We start from the raw sequence: 27,369 nt of genomic DNA, 5'->3' as shown, positions 1-27,369 counted from the left end.
AGTCGTGGGCTGGAGGTTAGGGAACCAGCCCTGTGACCGGAAGGTTGCCGGTTCGATCCCCTCAGCCAACAGTACGTGACTGAAGTGCCCTTGAGCAAGGCACCTAACCCCCAACTGCTCCCTGGGCGCTGTGGACAGGGCTGCCCACTGGTCTAGACAAGTGTACTCACTGCCCCTTAGTGTGTGTGTTCACTAGTGTGCATGTATGTGGGTGTTTCACTGCACAGATGGGTAAAATGAGGAGGTCTAATTCCTCTGTGTGGAAACACAGTTGGCTGATGGTTCTGTATTCTAATCACATGACTGTGAGCAGATGTGCTCTGTGTAGCAGTGTAGGCCGTGCTTTAGAGCAAACATTGTGATAGGCCCATTTTGTCAACAGTCATCAAATTTAATTTGCCCAATTTCTGCTCATTCTCTCCATTCCTCCTGCTCCTTTCCTCTCCCCGAGCCCTCTGTGCTCTTCCCAGGTAGGAGAGGAGCAGTAGGAATGAAGGGGGGAGGACAGGAGCAGTAGAAAAAGTTTCTGGACGCAGTCTAGGAGTTAGGTGTCCCCTGATCTCCAGACTCAGCAGTGAGGGCTTTTTCTTTGTGTACAGAAAGCTGAAGACCCCATGACTGACTATTAAATAGCCACACTTACACCCAGCCAATCTGTAAGCATAACATGCTGGCCTTAGAAAAAGCAATCCAAATATTTTCTCTAAAAATCTTCTCTAGAGACAACTGAATCAACAATGTTACTCAATTTACACAGAAGAGAACTCCAAAAATCCTTCGCTGCAAAAACCTCTATGAAAAATAGCCACAATTGCAGATCATTAATAACAGGCCATAGTGGAATAAAAGTTTTCAGAACATGCGTCTACAGTAATTTAAACTATTAGCAAAACAGGGTCAACAATGTCTCTTATTGGATGGGACTTGTGGGAATTGCAACTAAGGTCCGTCTATGAAAGGTCATGTGAACTGACCCTCAGTGGCCCAATGGGAGTCAGGAAAAAAGCACGGAGGAAATAAGACCTCAAAAAACTGTCCTACACTCCTGACTGAAAATATGATGCTGAAATGAAAGTTTTGCCAAAAGATTTGCACATTTTTCTCTTTTACCCAAATGTAGTTGATCAGCCAAGGCATGTTTGGTGTCTTTATAGTTTAACACTGGAGGCTAATGTGCTAACTGCACGCCTATATCCTCACAGACTTGGAAGTTGTTCAGAATCATGATTTATCTGTACTAGATATGATTATGTGGTTTCTGGCTCTGTATGACACGCTGTTATCTATAAACATGGAGACATCCAGCCTACTACTCTTTTCTGTAGATAACAATACTGTAGTATTTTGGGGAAGGAGAAGAAGGAGCCATCACTACCAGAAGAGCTCTTTATATACACCAGCAGAAAAGCACAACAACAACTGTGCCTTTAAATGACGAGGGACACCCAGCCCCAATTACAGGCTGTAGTCCATCTGTTTCTCTGATACTTTGTTAGCCCGATTTTACCCTGTTCTTCAGTGGTCAGGACCCCCACAGACCCTCACAGAGCAGGTACTATTTGGGTGGTGGATCATTCTCAGCACTGCAGTAACACTGACGTGGTGGTGGTGTGTTAGTGTGTGTGGTGCTGGTATGAGTGGATTAGACACAGCACTTTTTAAACACTGTGTCCACTCACTGTCCACTCTATTAGACACTCCAACCTTGTCGGTCCACCTTGTAGATGTAAAGTCAGAGACGACAGCTCATCTGCTGATGCACAGTTTGTGTCATCCTCTAGTTCTTCATCAGTGGTCACAGAACGCTGTTGGCTGGATGTTTTTGGTTGGTGGACTGTTCTCAGTCCAGTAGCGACACTGAGGTGTTTAAAAACTCCAGCAGCACTGCTGTGTCTGATCTGCTCAGACCAGCACAACACACAGCTGAGAATGATCCACCACCCAAATAGTACCTGCTCTGTGAGGGTCCATGGGGGTCCTGACCACTGAAGAACAGGGTAACAGAGTATCAGAGAAACAGATGGACTACAGTCTGTAACTGTAGAACTACAGAGTGCAGCTATACAGTAAGTGGAGCTGATAAAATGGACAGTGTAGAAACAAGGGGGTGGTCATGATGTTATGCTTGATTGGTGTATTAAACAAAATATGTTTGCATATGTTAAGATATGGCTGAAAATACGTCAGCATATATGTCACAAAAATGTCCTTTTGTGACATATATTGGATAAAAGTTAGATATATAAAGGAATACTGTATATCGCTGCTGCCTGAACAAAACATTGTATCTCCAAAATGATAACTTCACAGGAGAAGGAAAAAACCTAAATTACTTTCAATGTAAGTGAATGGAACCAGACTTTTTTCCTAGTCAGTTTTGGCCATTTATTTTGGTCCATCTTTCATGAAATTTACACACAATATAAAGGCCAACATGCATTTTCAAATTATGTTGAAAACTGAAAATCGAGAAAAATGGAGATACAAGGTTTTGTTCCGACAACAGTGATATGCTAATATACATCATATATTTGAAATCCATATATTGCCATATATCAGATTTCTGTATGGGAAGCAGTTGGTACCTGGGTAGCAGGCGGTAGTCTCCTGCGTACTCCTGATGCTTGTATTCGACCACGTGCAGCTGGGAGTTGTAGTACTGGCAAGCCTGAAGAGATAAAGAAGAGGAAGAAATTGGTGGGAGTTAGAACTACAGTACCCATTCATCCATCTGAACCACCAGGTAATCGTTTGCTGTTATTGCATTGCTTGCTCTCACCAGTCTATGGTGAACTGTAGGTGTTTGTGTGGCCAGTACACGCAGAGAAAGTCATTGTTTTTACTCTTTGGCCTGATTCCAATAGCACGTTCTAAGTAATGCATTCCTGTTAAGTTTGATATCTGAGTGTTAATAAGTTCATAAAGCTATGTAAGCCTTTCATAATATAAACCTACACTGGGGGGCTCAATCCTGGACCTGGATATCTACCACCTTGCAGAGTTTAGCTCCACTCCTATTCTAATACACCTGCTCCAGGTGATTAAGGCCTTCAGGGGCATAAGATAAGATGCCTTTATTGTCATTGCACAGTGTACAACGAAATTGAGCAGCAGTCCAACGGCACTTTCTACATGCAAAACAATTAAACATAAGGCTAAAATATATAGTGTGCAGATTTAAGGGAAAAAAAGTATTTAAAAATCTTAAATGTAAAGAAAAAGGTCTATAAACCTATATATTCTAAACAGACAATAGACAAGTGAGGCAGCACATTCCTTGGATAGCCTATAGAGTCATATGCTATGGCACATCTTAAGAATTTTTGCACAGAAAGAATATAGATTATAGATTGCACACTCGAGAACAAATCTGCATATAGCCAAGTGTGTTGGATCTGAACCATCCAGGGTGGTAGATCTCCAGGACCAGATAATGTACACAGGCATTTATGAATGCCGTGTCCAACAGGCTTTAGCTGTCAACGTTTTTGGGGGTGATAAAATGGACTAAAGCAGCATTTATGACATCTGATGCTTTCCCACATGCATCTATAGATGAATTCCAGAGCGCCTCTGCTATAACAGCAGATTTTTAAAATATGTAATACACATATTTAGCGATGTAAAAAAAGCCTAGTAAGGTAAGTTGGGTAGGGTAAGATATCCTCCCCTCTAGACTTCTCTTCTGATTAAATGATGGGTCTAAACACATTTCCCGAATACATCCATACATATTGCAAACTGCACTGCCACTTTGTTTATACATCCATACATATTGCATAATGCATTTCTACTTTGCACCTTATATTTTACAGATATTTTAAAATATTTTATTATACACACTATATGGCCAAAAGTATTCACTCGTCTGCCTTCACACGCATTTGAACTTGACTGAGATCCCATTCTTAATCCATAGGGTTTAATATGATGTCGGCCCACCCTTCGCAGCTATAACAGCTTCAAAGCTTCTGGGAAGGCTTTCCACAAGGGTTAGGAGTGTGTTTATGGAAATTTTTGACCGTTCTTCCAGAAGCGCATTTGTGAGATCAGACACTGATGGACGAGAAGGCCTGGCTCACAGTCTCCACTCTAATTCATCCCAAAGGTGTTCTATCAGGTTGTCAGGACTCTGTGAAGGCCAGTCAAGTTCTTCTACACCAAACTGGCTCATCCATGTCTTTATGGACCTGCTTTGTGCATCTGCTGACTCCGCTCTGTCATTTTACGTGGGCGACCACTTCGTGGCTGAGTTGCTGTCGTTTCCAATCACTTCCACTTTGTTATAATCCCACTGACAGTGGACTGTGGAATATTTAGTAGTGAGGAAATTTCGCGACTGGACTTGCTGCACAGGTGGCGTCCGATCACGGTACCACGCTGGAATTCACTGAGCTCCTGAGAGCGACCCATTCTTTCACTAATGTCTGTAGAAGCAGTCTGCAGGCCGAGGGGCTCGGCTTTATACACCTGTGGCCGTGGAAGTGATTGTAACACCTGATTACCATGATTTGGATGGGTGAGTGAAAACTTCTGGAAATATGGTGTACATTGTTACTGTTTCTATTTCTTTATTTTTAGAATTTATTTTGATATACTGTGCTGGTGTAATAGATGACTTTCCCTCTGGGATTAATAAAGTCTAAAAAAAAGCTAGCTAGCTAGCTAGCTAAGTAATTTACTCTGAATGTTCAACTGCATCAATGCTTTCCTGGGATTTGCAGTCCTAGAAACCTTTTGAGTTCAACTGATCTCATTTTCATTGGATATTATCATTGGATAATAGAGATATATGCATTTATGTTGTACTTGGAGACAAATTTGCATGTCAAAGCTCATCAGCGTCGAAATCTCAGGCGCAATCCGAAATGCCATGAGCGAGAAAATGTACTGGATGTAAAGACGACTAGGCTTTGCAGCCCTACAGTAAAATGAACACTTCTTAAGGGGGACACCTCCTCCCCACCCCCACCCCCGCTTCTGCTATTACAGACAAAATGACGCACTGTGCACTTGCTGAAGCGGGCTGCAGAAAGCGTTGTGTGTGTAGCGTTTAGACCTCCGTCCACGTCTGCGTAGAGATGTGGAGTGCGGGTATGTGTTGACGTGTGGTCAACAGTCATGTGCGTAAGCCTGTATCACCACATAAGTTTTGCTTTTTTTCAGCTCCACCTTTGTTCAGTTATGAAGACGCTACACTTCAGACCAAAAGTCTGGAAGAAACACTAAATTTATAGACGTAAGGAATGGCCAGTCAATGGACTTAAATGGCCTATATCACACATTTGCACCCTTTTCTCCACTGATTACATTTGTGTGGTTTTATGTACCAAAAACAGTCATGATTGATTTCTACATTACTGTTTTCAACCTCCCTTTACAAGAAGCAGGCTGTTTGTGTTATAGAGCCTTTAAGAGTGATATATGTAAACAAGCTTTGTTCTGATTGGCTGTCCTGCATTGTGCCTCACTCAAAAAGCAATCTTGGTTAATACACTCCTTGTAACTTCAGCATGAAAAGATGCTAAAATGCTATGAATGGACATACTGACATGACGTGGCTTTTGTGACATCACAAAAACAAAAAAAATAAATGGTCTGTTTTTGCAGCATATATGGACTGTATCAACAGAGGACTGAATGTTCTCAAATGCAAACAATGTTTAGATATGACATAAAACTCCTATTTAAAAAAAAGCAGATTTTTTTTAACCAAGCCCTTTAACTTTGATATATCATGATATTCATCACTGTTAAAGCTTCAAAATGTTAAAATACTTTACACTTTCCAATGGAAATGTGGTTCTCTATGAAAAGGGCTTTTGAACATATGTCCACCTCTCAGCATCCGTAACATGGTCAGTGACTACCATAGACTTATTTACAAAGCAAAGTGAGTATCGCTGAGCTTTTAATATAAGTCTAGGGCAGTCACTGACCGTGTAACGGATGCTGAGAGGTGGACATGCCGCCGGATTCACTTGTTTATCTTGAATTATATTTGGCAGCCCATGCGGATTCTGGAGATCTCCTAATTTCAGAGAGCGTAAGTGAAAGTTCTGCTAGGTTCTGCTTTAACAATGAGCCTTATTCAGCTTCTGTAGGGCTGCTGGAGAACCTCAGACACTCTGCAGATTAACCAGAGGGGATTAATGAATCAAAATGAATCTGAATTAATTGTGTTCTTAATTAAATTAGGCTGTGTTTCTGTCTGAAGCACAGAGACAGAGACAGGGCAGTCCACAACAGACAACCTCAGAAAGTTCCAGTGTTATACTGTATATATTAAAAACACACCAGTGTGGCAACATTACAGGCATGACAACACTGATCCATCAGGACATCCACAGAGGCTCATCTCACCCATTTAAATGTCTGTTCTTACGATATTTTTTATTATATTAACTCATTAACTCATTTTTTAGCCGTATGCTTTGATCAGTTTAAAAATTCATAACATCGACAGCTTTTGCAGGCAAGATATCCACCTGCAGCACCAAGGGTGTTCAACCAGCTCAACTCAACAGCCACATTTACAGAAGAATCCCACTTACTGAATGTTGGTACAATAAATTTGATATAAATGTGGGATACAACATCACCCAGCATGTTTAAAGTGCTTACATCTAAAAGTGCTTAATCTATGCCTACATGTTGGTGTAACGAAATTGGTGTAACTTTTTAAAATGGTTTTTAACCGGGCGTGATGAAAATAGATGCCATTGTCAATGTCGATGAATTAATATTAAAGCTATACTGTATCAGTAGTTTTTCACACCACATCATGTGTCACACGCAAGGCTTAAAAAGGAGGTCTGGCTTGATGTTTAGGTCTGAAATGATCTCAAAATCAACATTTTACTGATCAAGATATGATGGGAATAGTAGATAATTCACTCACATCACTGGGAGATGCATCCTTCACCAAGTTTAGGCTGAGTTTTGTTTGAATTCTCTTTTAATCATCATATTCATTCACTCTGGGAAGGGGTCCGAAGCACAACCCATGTTAGAAATGCACGTTGTGTGCAATTACACACTTCCACCAGAGAGGTCTCCAAATGGCCAAATATTACATAGTAATCATTTTTTTACGAAAGTAATATACAGTAGTTATACCTCTTATTATTTAATCTTGTATATCTGCTAAATACCGATTAAAAAGCAGGTTGCTAGGCAACAAAGAGATGTAACTGTAGTATCGTGGAATAAACATTTGTAAGGTGTCAACGGTTTTCAGCATCATGTTTGTTACACAGTGGTAAATATGTTTTTACCATCGCTGGGGCTGTTACCGTGGAAACATGGTTAACCGTCACCAGGCACAGGCCTAGTTACAAACGTCTTACAGAACTCCAGCTGTGAGAAATCATTCTTACGCCAATTGTTCAAGGTCTGTGGAAGGTGACCCAGCTGTTGTCATCTGAAACGCACTGACCCTCACAGGCACAAACACAGAGAGGCCGCAGTATCTAGCATCTCATAATCACACACATGATAAACACACGACGCACAAACCGAAGACAGGCGTCCCATTCACAGCACACACACGCTCTCATGCTGTGACATTGCCGTCTGGTTAGTTTCCGTGCTTGATCAGTGTTCTGGAACCTGTCTGAGAAAAACTAAACAGGCATTTAAACTTCCTCCTGAAACACACACACTACACTCTCCTACAGGCTCTCTCTCATTCTCCACCTCTCTCTCTCATTCTCCACCTCTGTCTCTCATTCTCCACCTCTCTCTCTCATTCTCCACCTCTCTCTATCTCATTCTCCACCTGTCTCTCATTCTCTACCTCTCTCTCATTCTCCACCTCTATCTCATTCTCCACCTCTCTCTCATTCTCTACCTCTCTCTCATTCTCCACCTCTATCTCATTCTCCACCTCCACCTCTCTCTCTCATTCTCCACCTCTCTCATTCTCCACCTCTCTCATTCTCCACCTCTCTCTATCTCATTCTCCACCTCTCACTCATTCTCCACCTCCACCTCTCTCTCTCATTCTCCACCTATCTCTCTCATTCTCCACCTCTCTCTCATTCTCCACCTCTCTCTATCTCATTCTCCACCTGTCTCTCAATCTCTACCTCTCTCTCATTCTCCACCTCTATCTCATTCTCCACCTCTCTCTCATTCTCTACCTCTCTCTCATTCTCCACCTCTATCTCATTCTCCACCTCCACCTCTCTCTCTCATTCTCCACCTCTCTCATTCTCCACCTCTGTCTCTCATTCTCCACCTCTCTCTATCTCATTCTCCACCTCTCACTCATTCTCCACCTCCACCTCTCTCTCTCATTCTCCACCTATCTCTCTCATTCTCCACCTCTCTCTCTCATTCTCCACCTCTCTCTATCTCATTCTCCACCTGTCTCTCATTCTCTACCTCTCTCTCATTCTCCACCTCTATCTCATTCTCCACCTCCACCTCTCTCTCATTCTCCACCTCTCTCATTCTCCACCTGTCTCTCATTCTCCACCTCTCTCTATCTCATTCTCCACCTCTCACTCATTCTCTACCTCTACCTCTCTCTCTCATTCTCCATCTCTCTCTCTCATTCTCCACCTCTGTCTCTCATTCTCCACCTCTCACTCATTCTCCACCTCCACCTCTCTCTCTCATTCTCCACCTCTCTCTCATTCCCTACCTCTCTCTCTCGTTCTCTACCTCTCTCTCTCATTCTCCACCTCTCTCTCTCATTCTCCAACTCTCTATCTCATTCTCCACCTCCACCTCTCTCTCTCGTTCTCCACCTCTCTATCTCATTCTCCACCTCTCTCTATCTCATTCTCCACCTCTCTCTCATTCTCTACCTCTCTCTCTCTCATTCTCTACCTCTCTCTCTCTCATTCTCTACCTCTATCTCATTCTCCACCTCCACCTCTCTCTCTCATTCTCCACCTCTCTCATTCTCCACCTCTGTCTCTCATTCTCCACCTCTCTCTATCTCATTCTCCACCTCTCTCTCATTCTCCACCTCCACCTCTCTCTCTCATTCTCCACCTCTCTCTCTCATTCTCCACCTCTCTCTCTCATTCTCCACCTCTCTCTATCTCATTCTCCACCTGTCTCTCATTCTCTACCTCTCTCTCATTCTCCACCTCTATCTCATTCTCCACCTCCACCTCTCTCTCATTCTCCACCTCTCTCATTCTCCACCTGTCTCTCATACTCCACCTCTCTCTATCTCATTCTCCACCTCTCACTCATTCCCCACCTCTACCTCTCTCTCTCATTCTCCATCTCTCTCTCTCATTCTCCACCTCTGTCTCTCATTCTCCACCTCTCACTCATTCTCCACCTCCACCTCTCTCTCTCATTCTCCACCTCTCTCTCATTCCCTACCTCTCTCTCTCATTCTCTACCTCTCTCTCTCATTCTCCACCTCTCTCTCTCATTCTCCACCTCTGTCTCTCATTCTCCACCTCTCACTCATTCTCCACCTCCACCTCTCTCTCTCGTTCTCCACCTCTCTATCTCATTCTCCACCTCTCTCTATCTCATTCTCCACCTCTCTCTCTCATTCTCTACCTCTCTCTCTCTCATTCTCTACCTCTCTCTCTCTCATTCTCTACCTCTCTCTCATTCTCTACCTCTCTCTCTCATTCTCTACCTCTCTCTCATTCTCCACCTCTCTCTCTCATTCTCCACTTCTCTCTCTCATTCTCTACCTCTCTCTCTTTCTTTATCTTTCTCTCTCTATGCATATCAATCTCATTTCTTTCTCTCTTCCCCTTTTACTTTCTTGTCTTTCTTTCTCGTTTTTATCTTTCTCTCTTCTTCTTTCTTACTTTCTCTTTCTCTCTTCCATCCTTCCTTTTTCTTATTTCTTTCTCATGTCCTTCCTTCTTTCTTTCTATCTTTCTTTCTTTCTTTCTCTTAACTTAGTTGTGTATTAGTTGAATACTATTATTAATGTGCTGGTGTGTGTATTTCTCTCTCTCTTTTTCCCACAGAGACGTGACAGAGAGCATTTATTCAGCCATTTCCGCTTAACCACACACACACACACACACACACACACACACACACACACACACACACACACACACACACACACACGTCTTTAATGAGAAACCAAACCTGTGTGTGAGAATTCAGACACATGTGCGGTCACTCACCTGTCTGACCAGCAGACACTCTGCCTGTTCCTCTGCCCCGTCTGGAACAGTGGACTGCTGCGTTCTCCTCTCCTGAGGAACAGTGCACACCTGTGTGTGTGGAGAACAAGAGCATTTTAGTTAATTAGGGCAGTATTAAGATAATAAACCTAAGATAATCAGGGCTGGGCTTTAAGGGTTCTTTAGTAAAGGCAATTGCTCTATATAGAGCCATGTACACTCAAAGAACAATGTACATGCTTAAACGGTTCTTTGTATAGTGAAATGGTTCATCATATGGAGAATGTGTTGTTTACGGTTTTGTATAACAACAAAAAGGGTTCTGCTATTACCATTTTGGAGATATGATATTCTTCAAGCAAGAGCAATATGCCCTAGTTACAATGTATAGTTTGTAACTTTACAGGAGAAGGAAAAATCTACTTTACTTTTAATGTAAGTCAATGGAACCAGAATTTTTTCCAAGTCATTTTTGGACATTTTTTTAGTCCCTTCATCATGAAATTTACAAAAAAGTAAAGAAAAAGAGGTATTTTCAAATTATGTCAAAAACTGAAAAATGACAAAAAATGGAGACACAAGGTTTTCTTCCAACAGCAGTGATATTCTCCATCAATCTGAAAAACCATTTTATCACACAACCCCTGAAGAACCATCTCTTTCAAACGTGTAGGTCATATAGTCTGAGAATGATCCAGTTTGCTGGACAAATGCATAAAATTCCAATCATTGGTTGAGCGCCTGTGTCAGCAGCGGGTGACCTTAAAGCAACTGAATTCACTTGTTAGAAGGTGTCCAAATACTTCTGGACAAACAGCACTGTGCAATAACAAGAGAGTTGGAAAAAGAACATTTGTGAGGTCACACGAGAGGGCTTGGCTCACAATCTCCACTCTAGTTCATCCCAAAGGTGTTCAGCTGGGTTTAGGTCAGCGCTCTGCGCAGGCCTCTAGAGTTCTTCCATACCAAACCGGTCAAACCATGTCTTTATGAAGCTGCTTTGTGCATTGGGGCTCAGTCATGCTGAAACAGGAAAGGCTCTTCCCCAAATTGTTGCCATAAGTTGGAAACATATAACTGTGTAAAATGTCGTTCTGAGCTGTAGCATTAACATCACCCTTCACTGGAACTAAGGGGCCCAAACCCTGAAAAACAGCTCCACCCATTATCCCTCCTCCACCAAACGTATTTTGAGTGGTCTCCCGCTTCGTGGCTGAGCTGTCATTGCTCCTACATGCTTCCATTTCACAACGATAGCACGTGCAGTTGACTGGGGCAGAAATTTCACAAACTGACTTGTGGTAGAGATGGCATCGTATGACTGTGGCACAAGTACAGTCACTGACCTCTTCAGCATGACCAATTCAACAGCCAGTGTCTATGGAGACGGCATGACTAGGTGCTTGATTTTGTACAGCGGTTAGCAATGGGAGCAGCTGAAACACCTGAACTCGTAATGAGGAGGGGGCGTCCACATACTTTTGACCATATAGGATATTTGTAGGTGATATTGTTGGTAAATACGGCCTGAACCCCATGCACTAATGACTGACTGAGCGAGCCTGGCTTTCACAGGCTGATCACATGCTTAGAAAGCTCAGTGCTGAATTTGCATCGTGCACCAGCGAAAATGAACTTTAATTAGATTTACGCAGTGCAAAGCAAGCAAGGCCTCAGAGGGCAAAAGAATTATTCCGTTTCTCTCTCTTTTTCTGCGTGTCTGAGGGACTGGGCATTCTAAACATCCAATTAGTAAGACTACAATTGATGGTGTGCATTAGTGTGTTAATGAAGTCATTAATGAGCAAACATCCACAGAAATTAGTACCAGCGAAAAGGGACCAGAACGTGCAGCGGTGTCTGTTTTACACACTGCTTTTTGTACTGGTATATGTCTCAGTGGATCCTAGAGTTATAGAGTATTGTTTGTTAAAGGGGAAAACCACAAATTTTTCAAAATTTCTGCATGATTCACTGGTTGAGATGTAAACAGAGTCTTTCAGAATGGTCAACTGTAGAGACTCTTTACAGTGGTGGTGATAGGAACCAGGGGTTGCCATGACTACAACACAAATATAGCCATTTTATTTACTATCCAGATCCACCTGAGAACCTTCGCAAGTCTTAAGAGTGTTTCTATGGAATATTGATGATAAAATTTTCTTTGGGGACTAATTTGCCTCACATCACCCTGAATGTATCGCTCCACCATGAATGGATTTTAAAAACTGTGCCATTATAAGTGCTACAGATGTAACAGATCAGATACAGTATTGCTTTAAAACTGTAAACCTGCCGATTCACCACTCACTCTCTTCTAAGCATCCCTTATGTACTGCCTTTCCTTAAAAATTCTGTGAATGACCCAACCTAGGCACATGGGTACACCTATAAGAGTAAACAATGGGTGAGGAGGGGGCGGGGCTTATACATATAGGTGCATCCTATCTATTTCTGTGTTGTTTATTACTCTGTTGTGCAGTTTTATAAGATCACTATTACAAAGTAGGAAATGCTTCTTTGTGACCTTGTTTTTTTTGAGGTTATTCTGGCTACTGTGCTTATCTTCACAATGAGGAAGGGCTACTTTCTGCTTTACCATCAAGCCAGTTGGCTCCTATGCACTGTTAGAAAACTTGGAGGCGAGACGGGGTGTGTGGAGTCAGTACAGCTTAGAAAATATAATTTCAGTGCATTATGGTTCAGTTATGTTCCCTGACTAAAAGTACTAAATGTACCCTGAGGGAACCACCTCAGTGAGAAGAGGGGGTCTGCCCCAGTGTCCATATATATCACTAAAATATCACTAACACTGCAAAGCAATATTATGTCAATATCAGCACAGCCAGTGCTAGCACTTCCATAGTAATTGCAATATGTAGGAACATAATAAATGTGGCAGAATATTGAACTACTGCCTTCATTCCCCTCTAAACCCGAGTGCTAGAGTTTATCTGGAGACACCTCAATAAATATAATTAAAAGCTGAGAAAATGTGACTCTTAACAACCACCTGGAAGACCTGGTAGACACCAAAACTGTCCCCATCAGATAAACAGCACTTAAAGCTTTCATCTCTGAGAGAGAGGAGAAAATCAAGCTGCTTCAGATCTGAAAACATCCACAGGTGTTTCTGTCCATCCTTCCACTGTGAGAAGACCACTCAGCGCTGTGGGTCTGAAAGGATGTGTAGCTGATCAAGAAGAGCCTTGCTGAGAAAAGGAGACGGACACATCAAACAAAGAAGCTGAACGATGGACTGACCACCCCAGAGCCCAGACCTCAACATCACTGAATGTGTTTGATTACTTCAGAAAATCATCAACCAGCTTCTCAGACTGAACTTTGGAGGAGTGTCTGCAGATTTACTGGAGGAGCCAAAAGTCTCCTGAAAAGAATGGAAGCTGGAATAAAGCGAAAGAGTGACATACTGAGTACTGAAAATGTTATGACTCAATGGCCACTTTTCTAAATGAAAGGTGGTCTCTGACTTTTGCACAGTGCTGTGAGTGAATAATGATGTGTTTGCACGCTTGCATGTGTGTGCAGTGCTGTGTGTGCAGTGGCTCAGTCTGCAGCTGAAAGAGGATGTGGTTCCTTGGCTGGGGCCTCTGCCTGCTGGCTCTGTTTAATGGGCCCTGCCTTTCACTCACAGTCACACACACACACACACACACACACACACACACAATAACGCTGCTAATAATGTCACACACTGCGCTGCTGAGTCGAACCTGCCTGAAACAGTTAATGTTGGATGTCTATATGAGACAGCAGAGTTTAGGACCCTATCGTCACAGAACAGAAAGTGAAAAAAAGACTTAAACAAGGCGGGTCCTGTGTCTGTGGGCAGGAATTTCCCCATATTCACGCATACAGGTGAACAGATTCACAAAGAGAAATGAAAAAGTTAAAATGAGTCAGATGCTCTAGCAGTTTGCTTCTCTCTTGGGAAAGGGCTGGAGAAACACACACTTACACCCACGCTAAGGACAGAAATGAACACTGACCGCAGTGCCAATTTTAGGGAGCTAATTTATTGACCAATATAACTTCGAATCAAATTTGTACCTAGCTAGTTCATATATCAGGTCATTTTAAAGGGGAATTCAACTGATTTTGCAATTTTCCTACACAGTAATTCAGTTGTGAAATGGTTGATTGTAGACTTTGCTTTTGCTTTCTTTACATTGGTGATAGGACCCAGGGGTCACCATGACTATACGTCTAGAGCTATAGAGTATTGCTTGTTAAAGGGGAAAACCACAGATTTTTCAAAATTTCTGCATAATTCACTGGTTGAGATGTAAACAGTCTTCCAGAACGGTCAACTGTAGAGACTCTTTACAGTGGTGGTGATAGGAACCAGGGGTCGCCATGACTAAAACATTAATATAGCCATTTTATTTACTATCGGAAACCACCAGAGAACCTTCACGAGTCGTCTGAGCGTTTATATGGAATGTTGATGATGGGAAAACTGGAAAATCTGGGGGAAGAATAAAAAGTTTTCTTTGGGGACTATTCTGCCTTCATGTATCCCTCCACCATTAATAGATTAAAATACATTTTAGTCCAAACTACCATAAACAATGTCTCAGACATCAGGCAGTGAATTCATAACCATTTCATGGAACTTTCTGTGTGGGAGCTTTTAGAGGTGGACGTCCGGTTCCTATCACCACCACTTTGAACAGTTCTCACTTGGTAAGTTTCTCTAGAACAGAGTTTCACACCAAACCACTCTGAACGACTCTGTTTACATCTTAGCCCTTTAATTATGCAGAACATTTGGAATTTAGAATTTTCCTTTGATCATTGGTAACTATAACATATAATTTAAAAGACTAAATTCTTGTTTCCTGCGAGCTTCTAGATCTCATCCAAATCACAGGTGTCCCAACTTTTTGTCTTGAGGCTGTGTGGGCCAAAAGCCAATATGACAAAACAGTAAACACAAAAAAAAAAGGTTTCAAATCACATGTTTAAAAATGCATTTTGTAATATTATATTATATTTTGGCAGAATGAAAAGAAAATATACTTTAAAGTCATATATATATATATATATATAGTAGACCTTTCTGCTGGAAGAGGAAGAGAACAAGTTGTGATTTCTGTTAATTCACTTTCATTTTTCATTGTTCTTACCACAGAATGTTTATTGTAGGTTAAAATATGCTATCCTCGTGCTAAATGGTTATATCAGTGTTTATATGTTAATACAATGTACATATACAAGCTATATATAAATGCATGCATATATGATATATATGTATATACATACATATATGATTCTTGCATTTAATGCCTCTAAAATCTTTCTCACAGAAAGTTATTACATTAAAATCGTTTTGAATATGCTGTCTGACATGGCGCTAAAACTTTATATTTCTTTAGTTTTTAGATTTTACCATCATCAACATTCCATATAAAGCTCAGAAGACATGTGTAGGTTCACTGGTGATTTTGGATGGTAAGTAAAATGTCTATATTTGTGTTGTAATCGTGGTGACCCCTGGTTCCCATCACCACCACTGTAAAGAAATCTGGACAATTGCACACCAAACCACCCTGAATCACTCGGTTTACTTCTCAAACACTGAATCATGCAGAAATTCACTGGCATTCCTCTTTAAAATTGTACATTTATTTTATGACTGCTGTGAAGAACCTGGCTATAACATGAACAGCTTTCAATACACCCATTATTTGTTAGAATATGAAGCAAGCTATTTCAATATCGCTGCATATTAGTGGGTCCGTTAATGATAGCAATAATTCTCCTGAACCTCAATATCAGCTGACATTATCAGCTAACCCCTATATCGGTCAAGCCCTGACCAGCACATACAGTAAGGTGTACTCACGGTGAAGTCATGGTCTGGGAAGAGCAGCAGGTCTTGGAGAGGATCCTCCTTAAGCTCAGGCTCCAGTTCAGAGATCACAGTCTCGTAGTCCAGAGGATCAATCAGCTTAGGCTTCTCCTGCTGTAAACACAAACACACATCACAACAGCATGAGTAAACAAGCCACACAACACGCGATGGCTGATGAGACTAGCATCAGGTCTGACTGCAGTGGGATATTCAGTGGACAATCAGAACCAGTTTAAGCTTCAGTAGATTAACTCTTTGACAAACCTTTTCTGTAAATAAGATGTGTGCATATATTTACTAAGGTTTAAAGGGGCCATATCACATAAAAGCAAACTTTCCTTGATACTTTTGAAAAGAAAAAAAAAACGTAGCATGTAAACATTGTTAAAGTTATAAAATGTACAATTCACTCATCAGCTCATAAAACCAAACTGTGAAAACGTCCCGCTTTGAACGCACTGCGTTTGTGATGTCACAAAAACCAAGTCATGTACGCATACGTATGCATATTGCTGAACCATTCATGTCAAAGTTATAAGGAGTGTATTATGTGGGCAGCCAATCAGAATAGAGCTCATTTACACATATCAGCCTTAAAGAAACTGTAACAACTTGTAATGAAGAAATGTTGGGTGTAAAATGGTCATTTATGGCTGGTTTTGGTGCATAAACCCAGGGAAAAATGAAATAAAAGAAAAATGTTAACAAAATTTTAAGTTTATAGGAGAGGGCAAAAAACACCCTGCACTTTAATGTAAGTTACTATCAAGATGTTTAATTAGAATCAATTTCTGAGTGTTTCTGTTGGTTCAATAATCATAATCAATAATCATGACATTTTTATTGAACGTAAAGGACAAATTGTGCTCAAATTATGCTGAAAACTAGAAATTGGAAATTTTTTGCTTTTGCTTTTTTTGGATAGCGGTGTTATGGGCCCTCCCCATATAATGTCAAGGTTCTATGCAAATTTAAGGGCCTGTATTCTACATATTTCATGCATTTTACGCATGAAATCTTTTGATGCATTTTGTGTTTTACCCTGAGGTTCATGACATTTTACAATGTCTCTTTATCTCTTAGAATCTTTCTTTGTTACTGTGCCTTTAAGGCTGATTTTTGTAAATTACCTCTGTTCTGATTGGCTGCCCTGGATTGCGTCACGTTCAGAAAGCAAGTTTCAAAACGTACTCATTCACTCCTCCGACAATATATCGTTGCTGTCCAAAGAAAAACATCTCCATTTTCATCATTTGAACACATTGGCTGTCCATCATGTGGAAATGGTCTGTTTTAAATTAATTGTATTTGTAAGGCCATAATAACCACTCACAAACATCTGCCTATTCAGTCTACAGCAGTTTGGCTCTGCCCATTCAGACTGACATTATAAGGAGTGTTGCAGCCTGGACTGCACAACTAAGTGCAACTAAAGAACACAGTTACAGTAAGTGGAAGAACTAAAATAGGAGTGATTCAGAGGAAATCTATATGTCTCGCAGCAGCTTTTCACAGTTGGGTAAGCACACAGTACACTGACACATCAGAGAAGACAGCTTTACTTTCTCACACCAGCCACAAGACCCTCTCCTACTAGAACTAAGGTCATTTACAAGACATACATTCTCATTCGCTACTTAAACTCCATGCAAACCCTGGAGTTTCTCAAGCAATCCCCTTCCTAATTTGGTCTGCTCACAGAATTCATCCAGCGTTTCATCTGAAATGAAGGGTATTAATAGTGACTTTGTTCCCCTTTGCTGCAGTAACAGCCTCTACTCTTCTGGGAAAGCTTTAGATGTTTGAACATTGCTGTAAGGATCTGATTGAGCATCAATGAGGTCGGGTACTGATGACGGATGGTCAGTTCTGGATCACTCCAACTCATCCCAGGTATTGGATGGAGCTCCATCATTCCAGAGAACACAGTTCCACTGCTCCACAGCCCAGTGCTGGGGGGCTTTATACCCCCCATGCTTGGCATTGGGTCTGGTAACCTTAGGCTCATGTGCAGCTGCTCCAAAGTGTCCCATTCTATTGGTCAGTGGTTTTCTATGGAGCTTAAACAAACTGCATCAGCAATGAGTAACTTTACAAGGACTGTCCACATACTTTTGGCCTGTTGCAAGTCAGCTTTAAGAATTATATCTTCCACTTTAGGTATAGTTATGAAGTCCTCGGGAAAAAGACAATGCCTGAAGCTCCGTCTTCTTGATACCTAACTTCCAACACATTCTCATCACTCCTTTCTCCTCACTGTCACACTGCACACCCTCCCCATCTTCTCCGCATAACACAACCACAGACTAAATCCACTTTAAGCACAATTAAATAAGCACACTAATTAATTCAAAAAGCATGTATGTGTGAAGTTCACTTTCCTCATTCATATCAGAAGAAGACTGAAGCAGCCATGAACAATAGCACTTGAAGGCCAGAGCAGAATGTGCAATAGGTCATTTAATACTGATAAGCCTATCTCACTGTTTCTGTCTGTTGCTATGGCTACTGAAATACACTATAAGGGGGGGGGCACTGTGTGCATATGGTTGTGTACAGACAGTCTTATTATTATTATTATTATTATTATTATTATTAGTGATTATGTATAGCAACAATCTAGCAATATCATACCAACCACTTTGGATACCATAGCAATCCCTGTGCAACACCTTAGCAACCACCTGGACTACCAAAGCAATCACCTAGCCACACCTTAGCAACCAGCTAGCCACACCTTAGCAACCACCTACCCACACCTTAGCAACCACATGGGCAACCATAGCAACCATCTAGCCACACCTTAGCAACTACCTGGACTACCATAGCAACCACCGAGCCACAACTTCACAACTAACTAGACTACTATAGCAACCACCTAGCAACACCTTAGCAACCAAGTGGGATACCATATAAATCAGACAGCAAAAACCCTGGCAACCACCAGAGATACCATGGCAACTGGTTCGCACTACCCAAACAACCGCCTGGGATACCTTACACTTCAGCAACCACATAAATGACCTTAGCAACCATCTGGTAACAGCCTAGCAGCCATCTGGGAATTACTTTAGTTGCACACTATTTCTCTCAGAAAACACACTGTTATTACTTAATACTACTACTATTACTTATTAATTATTACTTATTTTATCACAGTTATTATTATAACTCCTTTTGCATTTGTCCTAATATTAGATTCAGTGTTGATACACTGAAAGTTACTGTATACACTAATCACCTGTGGCATGATAAAAACTGCAACTAAATTACTACTAGAATCATGAATCATTATGACTGTTAATTCACCACGACAGCTTTATTAGTGTGCCGTGTCAACTGTGTGCAAATATGCGGAAGGTAGAACCAGCTTCCTGTTTCAGAAATATCCACAGACAGCAGGTTTTTGATGAGGTACGTTCTAAACAGACAGAACAAGCCGAAACCAGATGACAATGTAAGCACATTAGGAAAACAACTACAGAAACGTGCCCAGAAGCTTCTTCTCGCATTTGCTTTAAACAGACTCTTCCAGAATGGTTTCTTTAAATATCCCACTTAGTAATCGCTTCTCTTGCTCTGCCGACTTCCCCAGGACTTGAGGTTTTGGTCAGATATAAAAATGCCACAGTTCTGACTGCCACTGTTCCACCAGAGATAAAATGTCCCAGATGAGATCACACATGTTGATCTTTACTGATCTTTCCAGAGCGAGCACATCACTGTATAACATTTCTCAAGTCGATGCATTCTGAGAAACTAGGATATAACACCCTCTTCCTCCAACCCCCACCCCCTCTTTGTTGTCTTAACACCTATTACAAAAATAGTCCATAGCACCTGCCTGTAAACCTGCCGTCATGGTAAATAAAGCAAGACATAACATTGCAATACTTGATATTTCCATTATATATGTTGTGAAGTTGTAATGGACAAAATGTGCCGGAGTATATTTAAAGAAGGTTATGAAGCACAGCAGCTTTGCGCGGCGTCCTTGGCATGAACACCTGTCTGGAGTGATCAGATAATAAGTGGACAGTAAGTCATACAGCTCAAATCCAACTCCACTGACCGCTTATGACTGAGCGATTTTGTGATTGGAGTAAGGTACCGTGCACATTTATCATGTAAATTAGGCCTTGACAACTGCTGTGAACTTTTGATAAGCCCATATTTTAAGTCTTTTTTTTTCCAGCAAATAGCGTGTTAAAAATATGCAGAAATGTGTTCTATGTAGAGGATGTGGTGAAAAGCAGCCAGTGAAGGTCTCGGGTGTAAAGAGGCCCTATGAGTCCAACGTTATTGATTAACATTTTAAAAAAGTACTATTTTTGAAAAAATGTGGATGAAAAATAAAAAAATGAATGAACAGCGTGGCAAAAACTGGCCCACCAATCAATCCACTCAGCTACTTACTATGCTGTTCCTGCATTTAGATATATAAATATTACTATTAGCACAATGACATCTATTGACTAAATTCTTGGTCTACAGGTTTATGATTGATATTAGCATAGGCACAATAGCATCTGACTCTTATACCTAAGGTTCGGTCTCTAGGCATATAATGACTGATAGTACTATAGGCAGAATGGCATCTGACCCACAGACCTAAGCTTGGTCTATTGACATATATTGGCTGATAATACTATAGGCAGAATGGGATCTGATCTATGGACCTAATTTTTGTTCTATAGACATATAATGCCTAATAATACTATAAGCAGAATGGCATCTCATCCATAGATCTAAGTTTTGGTCTATAGCCATATAATGACTTATATTAGTATAGGTAGAACGTTATCTGGTCCATAGATAGAAGTTTTGATTTACTGACCTGTAATGATTTATCAGACAGAATGACATCTGATCCACTGACTGAAACTTTGGTCTATAGGCAAATAGTGACTACAGTTAGTAAGTGCAGAATGCCTTTGTGTTCATATGCACATTTTTTGTCTATAGGCCCATAAAGACTGATATTACTATAGGCTAAATGGCATCTGACCAAAGACTGACATTTTGGTGCCTATAATGCTGATACTGCTTTAGGCAGACCTGCCTCAACAACACATGATCTGAGTATCACAGGGTGACGCTGATGTATTATTTACACATACAAACAGTCGAAAAAAGTGAAGAAGAAGATCTCATTCAGATTTCACTGGGGGGATCCCCAGTCTCCATGGCAACAAGCGTTATTCTACATCAGTTAGGGGCGTGTCAGGGGCAAACTTCCCTGCTGAGGGACTCAGGTTTGTGTCACTGCCAACAATGTGTTCCAACACGTGTCCAACGCAAAACAGACAAATCTCACTCTAATGCCTGTCTTAATAAACAGGTCACAAAAGTCACACGAGTGTAAACAGAAAAAGAAGAAAACTGGCTCACAAATGCTGTGAAAGTCATAGAGGAAACTGCAAGAAGGACTTTGTAAACAGTCGAAACACAACAACACATGCAATTTACCGCAGCTACTGTACAGCCCAGTGAGAAATTAAGAAAGGTCAGTGCAATGCAACCTAGAATACAGCACAACCTAGAACAGAAAATACTCTACAGCACATTCTGGCATGTCAAGCTGTCAGAAGTAAAAGGCATCAGTGTTGCTGTGCTACTGAAATGATGAATGTCTTTCAGAAACGGAGGGGCTTCCGAAAGCACAGACAGCCTGTGTAAAGTCACAAGCAGGATGACAGAGAGATATTAAAGATGGTGAAGGTACAAAAGGAGAGGAAACCGCATGGATACGTACGCAGCTTACTCGGGTGCAGTCTGCACGGGCTCGTCTGGTTTTCATCTTCTTCCGAAAGGTGATTTTACTTCGGAAACTCATCCTGACCCTGAGTTACGCAAAAACTACACAGAATTACACAGACTATAATATTTGACGGACCCGCCTGAGAGCAAACGCACGGTGAGAAGAGAAGTAGAACTTTCCGGGCTACATGTGAAACCTGTCAGATCATACAGAAGCGCGTGGTCAGGAGAGGAAGTGGAGTTAAGTGGCGCGTGATGTCACCGCCAGAGAGAGAGAGAGAGAGAGAAAGAAAAAGAGAGAGAGAGAGAGAGAGAGAGAGAGAGAGAGAGAGAGAGAGAGTGAAGAGGGTGAGAGAGATGAAGACAAATATTTTGTCATGTAAACAGGCAAAACACTTTCTAATAATGCCTCTACACAGGGGTTAAATTGGGATTGTCGAGGTGGGGAAGCCTTTATGTTGATTATGTGGTGTTACAATGTACTCTTAGGATTGATATCATGAAAATGTGATTAAAACTAATATTTTGTTGGTCTTAAGTGCAAAAACTCTTTATTTTATTTAGTTTTTACTCCTTGAAGTCCACTTTTAATGGTTTATGCAACAAAAACGGTCAAAATAGATTTCTACACAATCATTTTCCAAGCTCTCTTTATTCACTATAACTAAACAGGATGTTTTAGATAATGTGCCTTAACGACTGGTATATATATATATATATATATATATATATATATATATATATATATAAATGAGCTGTGCTCTAACTGGCTGTGTCTCAAAAGGCAGTTGGTGCTGAATCACTCCTTATAACTTCAGTGGGAATGGGCGGAGCTAAACTACCTTCTACCTACTTCTAGGCAGAATACCTCCAAAATCAATATTTAACTCCTACGGGCAGTCTTGGGCTAGAGGTTCCATCCCCTGAGCCGACTGTACATGACTAAGGTGGCCTTGGTCAAGGGACCTAATCCCCAACTGCTCCCTGAGCGCTGCGGATAGGGCTGCCCATCATTCTGGGCAAGTGTTGTCGCTGCCCCCTAGCATGTGTCTCCACTAGCATGTATGTGGGGTTTCACTACGGAGGTGAAATTCCCCCATTGTGGGACTAATAAGGGTCACTTAGTGTTAATCGAATAGGCAGACATATGTAAATGATAAGGTTGTGACATCACAAGAGCAGCAAATTCCAAAGAGTTTTTGCAGCTCATTTTCCGTATAAGCTGTATATGTTTATGTTGTTGCGGTCAGTCAAAAGACTTGTATCTCCATTTTTATTGTTTTTCACTTTTTGACATAATTTGAAAATGCCTGTTGGTCTTTACATTGTGTGTATATTTCATGATGAATGGACCAAAAGAAATGACACATAATGATTTGGGGCAAAAAGTCTGGTTCCATTGACCTACATTAAAAGTGAACTATGTTTTTTCCCTTCTCCTGTAAAGTTATTTTGGTCTGACAGCAATGATATGCTACATCAAATACTTAAAAAAAACAAAAACAAAGACAACGTCAGACTACAGCCTTTAAATGTCAAAATGAACCGATGCCACTCATCTGACATCAATCAACGTGCTAAAGAAGTGCTTTTCCGTCATGGACTGTGTTGCTTTATTGAAAACAATAAAAAAGAGCACAGAGAGACTGAAAAGGTGTCATCTGAAAGCCCTCCAACACTGCAAAGCTGATTTTTGACAAACTCTAATAAAATGCAATATATATATATATATACACACACACAAACACACACACACACACACACCGGCCACTTTATTAGGTATGTTCAGTTGCTTGCTAATACAAATAGCTAATCAGCCAATCACACGGCCGCAGCTCACTGCATTAAGGCATGTAGAGGTGGTCAAGACGACTTGCTGAAGTGCAGACCGAGCATCAGAACGGGGAAGAAAGGGGATTGAAGTGACTTTGAACGTGGCGTGGTTGTTGGTGAGTTGGTATTTCAGAAACTGCTGATCTGCTGGGATTTTCACACACAACCATCTCTAGGGTTTACAGAGAACGGTCCGAAAAAGAGGAGATATCCAGTGAGCGGTCAGTTGTGTGGAAGAAAATGCCTTGTTGATGTGAGAGGTCAGAGGAGAACGGGCAGACTGGTTCCAGATGATAGAAAGACAACAGGAACTCAAATAACCAACCAGAATCTCTGAGGAACGTTTCCAACACCTTGTTGAAAGTCTGATACGAAGAATTAAGGCAGTTCTGAAGGAAAAAGGGGGTCCAACCTTTTACTAACAAGGTGTACCTAATAAAGTGGCTGGTGTGTGTGTGTATGTGTGTGTATATATATATATATATATATATATATATATATATGTATGTATATATATATGAAATTGAGCTGAATATGAAAGCTGTCTGTCTGTATTATTATTTTTATTATTATTATCTTTTCACCATCTTCAAGATACTTTGGTGCACCTACATGAGCTACTTTCAGTTCCTGTATATGGTGTTTCCAAATGAATATCATATGAAGTCCTGAACTTTCTGTGATATGATGACGTATGGTTATATGGTGATAACCCAAAATAAGTCAGATTCCTCTCTCAGTTCATGAGTCACTGTTTCTGCCACCTCACATTATCTCAGGGAGTTTTTCTTTACCATTAAGGGGGCTTTGCCGTGGCATTTGGAAATATGTTCTGAGATAATATCTATGGTGAAAAGCAAAACTGAACAGCAAGGAACTGAGTTTTGACCATGGAGGATGACAACATTCCTCAACTCCTACTTGGCTTTTACATTTTAATGGTTGATGCAATATTTTTTAAATGCATCTGCTTTTTGTTTCATTTGATTTTGCTAATAAGGCAGCAGTTCTTATACACTTTTCTTTTTTTGTGGATCTGTTTTCATGGTAAGTCCTTATAACTTCACTGTGAGTGGGCGGGGCCAAACAGCTGTAGGCTAAATAACAGTTTTTGTTAAATCTTTGCACAGATAAAGTACAGCCAAGGAGGAGAGGAAAAATAAACAAACAAATAAAGAAACAAACTAAAAAATGTGAACAGAACAGTGAAATAAACTGAAATATCAATCAAATACAGGACAGAAGAAAAACAATACAATATTATGAAGTAAATAGTTAACACAAAATGCCAAATTCAAAACACAAACACAAATCTCAAGTCTTAATAGCGAAGCAGGCTATTAATGATGCTAATGAGTTACTGTAGGAGGCCAAAAGCCCAAAATATCCCTAATGAGCACTTTCACAATCCGTCCTCCTACACAAACCTTCCGCCTGTTCTCTTTCTTCTTTACATCCCTCTGCTCCTCTCTCTCCTCTCTAATTCTAGCCTTTACCCTCTTCCTGCTCATCAGCTCGCATCCACATGCTTCCCTCCTTTTCTTTCCTCCTCTCCGACCTGCCCTCCCTCCACGCAGGGGGAGCGATCTCACTGATTATGTCTGCAAACTACAGCTGCGCAAGATCAAAATAGAAGCTGAGGGGTGGGTGATTAACGCCCGCTCTCGTGACACAATGATGGAGAGAGAATGATGCTGTTAAGGACACTGAATCCCTAGAGCAGCCCAGAGCTCTGCTGTTTAACCCTTAGACATTAGTTACATTAGAGCAACCAAAAAAAAAGTGTAATCAGCCACTTACTGCTGACTGCTTGTATAATCTCCAGATATGGCGGCCATTCTTGGACCATCTCGAAGAGTTTGATGGAGACCTTGAAACAATGTGATAGGCTATCCGCCTCTTTCCTTTTTTTTTTTTTTTTTTTCTGTTAATGTTGGCTTTGCACTAGTGAAGATAAGTCATTGCCTCAGTTTGTACGCCCTGTCTGTTTTGTTTTTGTGTGCGTTTTCTCATTTTAAATCTTCTTGTCATTCCTTTTTTTTTAAGCATAATGTATTTTTTCTGTTGTTTACCTGTCTAGTTGTACATAACATTTCTGAAAAAACGTAATAAACATATTGTTCAAGAAAAAAAAAAAAAAAGTACTGAACAATAGCATAGAGTAGCAAGGTCAGCATGCCCAATGCCAAGCGTAGGCAAGAGGGGTATAAAGCCCACCAGCACTGGGCTTTGGAGCAGTGGATATGTGTTCTCTGGAGTGTTGGATCTCCATCCAGTACCTTTGGGATGAGTTGGAGTGATCCAGAACTGAACATCCAACATCAGTACATGACCTCACTAATGCTCAATCAAATCTTCACAGCAATGATCAACATCTAGAGTAAAGTGCTTGTTTTAATTAACTCAATTATTCATATAAAATCTCAGCATGAATTTGGTATCCTTTGGTTCAGCCTTACCATTTAAACAGTGCAAATGAAACTGTGTGGTTCTTCACTGCAGTGACACACAAACACACCAGCTCCAGAATGCTGAACTGAGAAGAACCATCTGCTCTCCTTCACTCATAATCTACTCTAAAAATCACCAGAGAAAGCGAGAGAGAGAGAGAGAGAGAGAGAGAGACAGAGAAAGAGAGAGAGAGAGAGAGAGAGATAAGGAAAGAGAGATGAATGATATGGTGAGCATATGGAGCTGACACTGCTCTGTGTTTTCAGTGACAGTTTGTGAGAGAGAGAGAGTAAAAGAGAGAGAGAGAGAGAGAGAGGTAGAGACAGAGAGGGAAAGAGGGAGAGAGTGAGAGAGAGAAAGAGATAGAGAAAGCGAGATAGAATGAGAGAGAGAGAGAGAAAGAGAGAGAGAGAGATAAGGAAAGAGAGATGAATGATATGGTGAGCATATGGAGCTGACACTGCTCTGTGTTTTCAGTGACAGTTTGGAATGTCTGAGAGAAGTCTGTCTGAGCCTCACACACACACACACACACACACACACACACACACACACACACACACACACACACACACACACACGCACAGAACTAACAAAACTATCACTATCACATCACTATCAGCAGCACACTCATTTAAATAATGAAACATTGATTAGAAAACTAGTTATTGGATGGTGACTACTAAATAATCCTGGGTTTCCTCGAGGAGCTCACTGACGAAGGGCCAGCTTGGTAGACACAATTTTCAAATGTGCTACATCCTTCAGTGAGCGCATTTTCATGCATTCAGTAATTTGATCGTAATCAGATGTCAGCGGTTCTCTGATTATTCAAATAGCCACGTGAACAGGACACTCATTTCTTACATCAGAGTAAGATCTAGAAATCTGATTAAGAAATCTACTACAGAGAGCTGGATTTTAGCTCAGTAATCAGATTTCTCAGTGCATGCAAACTCTGATTTCTTTCAGATGTCTCAGTCTGCACAGACATCTACACCGGAAATAAGTCAGCAGTGACGCCGGGAGACACAGCAAAATACTTTTGGAGCGACACTGAAACCAACATAGTTGACCAAATTCAATTGAAATATTCTTCATCTTCTAGTTTCCCCATTATCTCATTACTTAAATGGATGTAAACATGTTGATCAGATTACCAACAAAATGTTCTGCAGCTATCGGATTAATAAGTGCATGTAAATGCATTCAATGTCATAATACCAAGCCGCAGCCTATTCCTGACAGCAGTGCATGTAAGCAAATATAGTGACACAAAACAATAGGAATCACCTGGAACACTGGATTCACATAAACCCAACC

The 27,369-nt window shown here is 40.9% G+C and overlaps 1 protein-coding gene across 13 annotated transcripts in view; it reads right to left on the bottom strand.

The window, feature by feature from the left end:
- Positions 1-27,369, bottom strand: part of dock10 (dedicator of cytokinesis 10) — a 189,944-nt gene that overhangs the window by 94,936 nt on the left and 67,639 nt on the right. For 12 of the 13 annotated variants that reach the window (XM_017691862.2, XM_017691865.2, XM_017691860.2 and 9 more), the window contains 3 exons: positions 15,994-16,113; positions 10,125-10,214; positions 2,586-2,668 (listed from right to left, as the gene is read on the bottom strand). In XM_017691862.2, coding sequence (XP_017547351.1) covers positions 2,586-2,668; positions 10,125-10,214; positions 15,994-16,113 — 293 coding nt within the window. Of the gene's footprint in view, positions 1-2,585; positions 2,669-10,124; positions 10,215-15,993; positions 16,114-21,757; positions 21,947-27,369 lie in introns of those variants that run through there. The other variant, XM_017691868.2, reaches the window with a different exon arrangement.

This window comes from Pygocentrus nattereri, chromosome 19, assembly GCF_015220715.1.
Source record: "Pygocentrus nattereri isolate fPygNat1 chromosome 19, fPygNat1.pri, whole genome shotgun sequence".
In the NCBI taxonomy this organism is placed as follows: domain Eukaryota; kingdom Metazoa; phylum Chordata; class Actinopteri; order Characiformes; family Serrasalmidae; genus Pygocentrus; species Pygocentrus nattereri.
The sequence above is the reverse complement of the archived record's forward strand: the minus strand, read 5'-3'. Positions and strand labels throughout refer to the sequence as shown.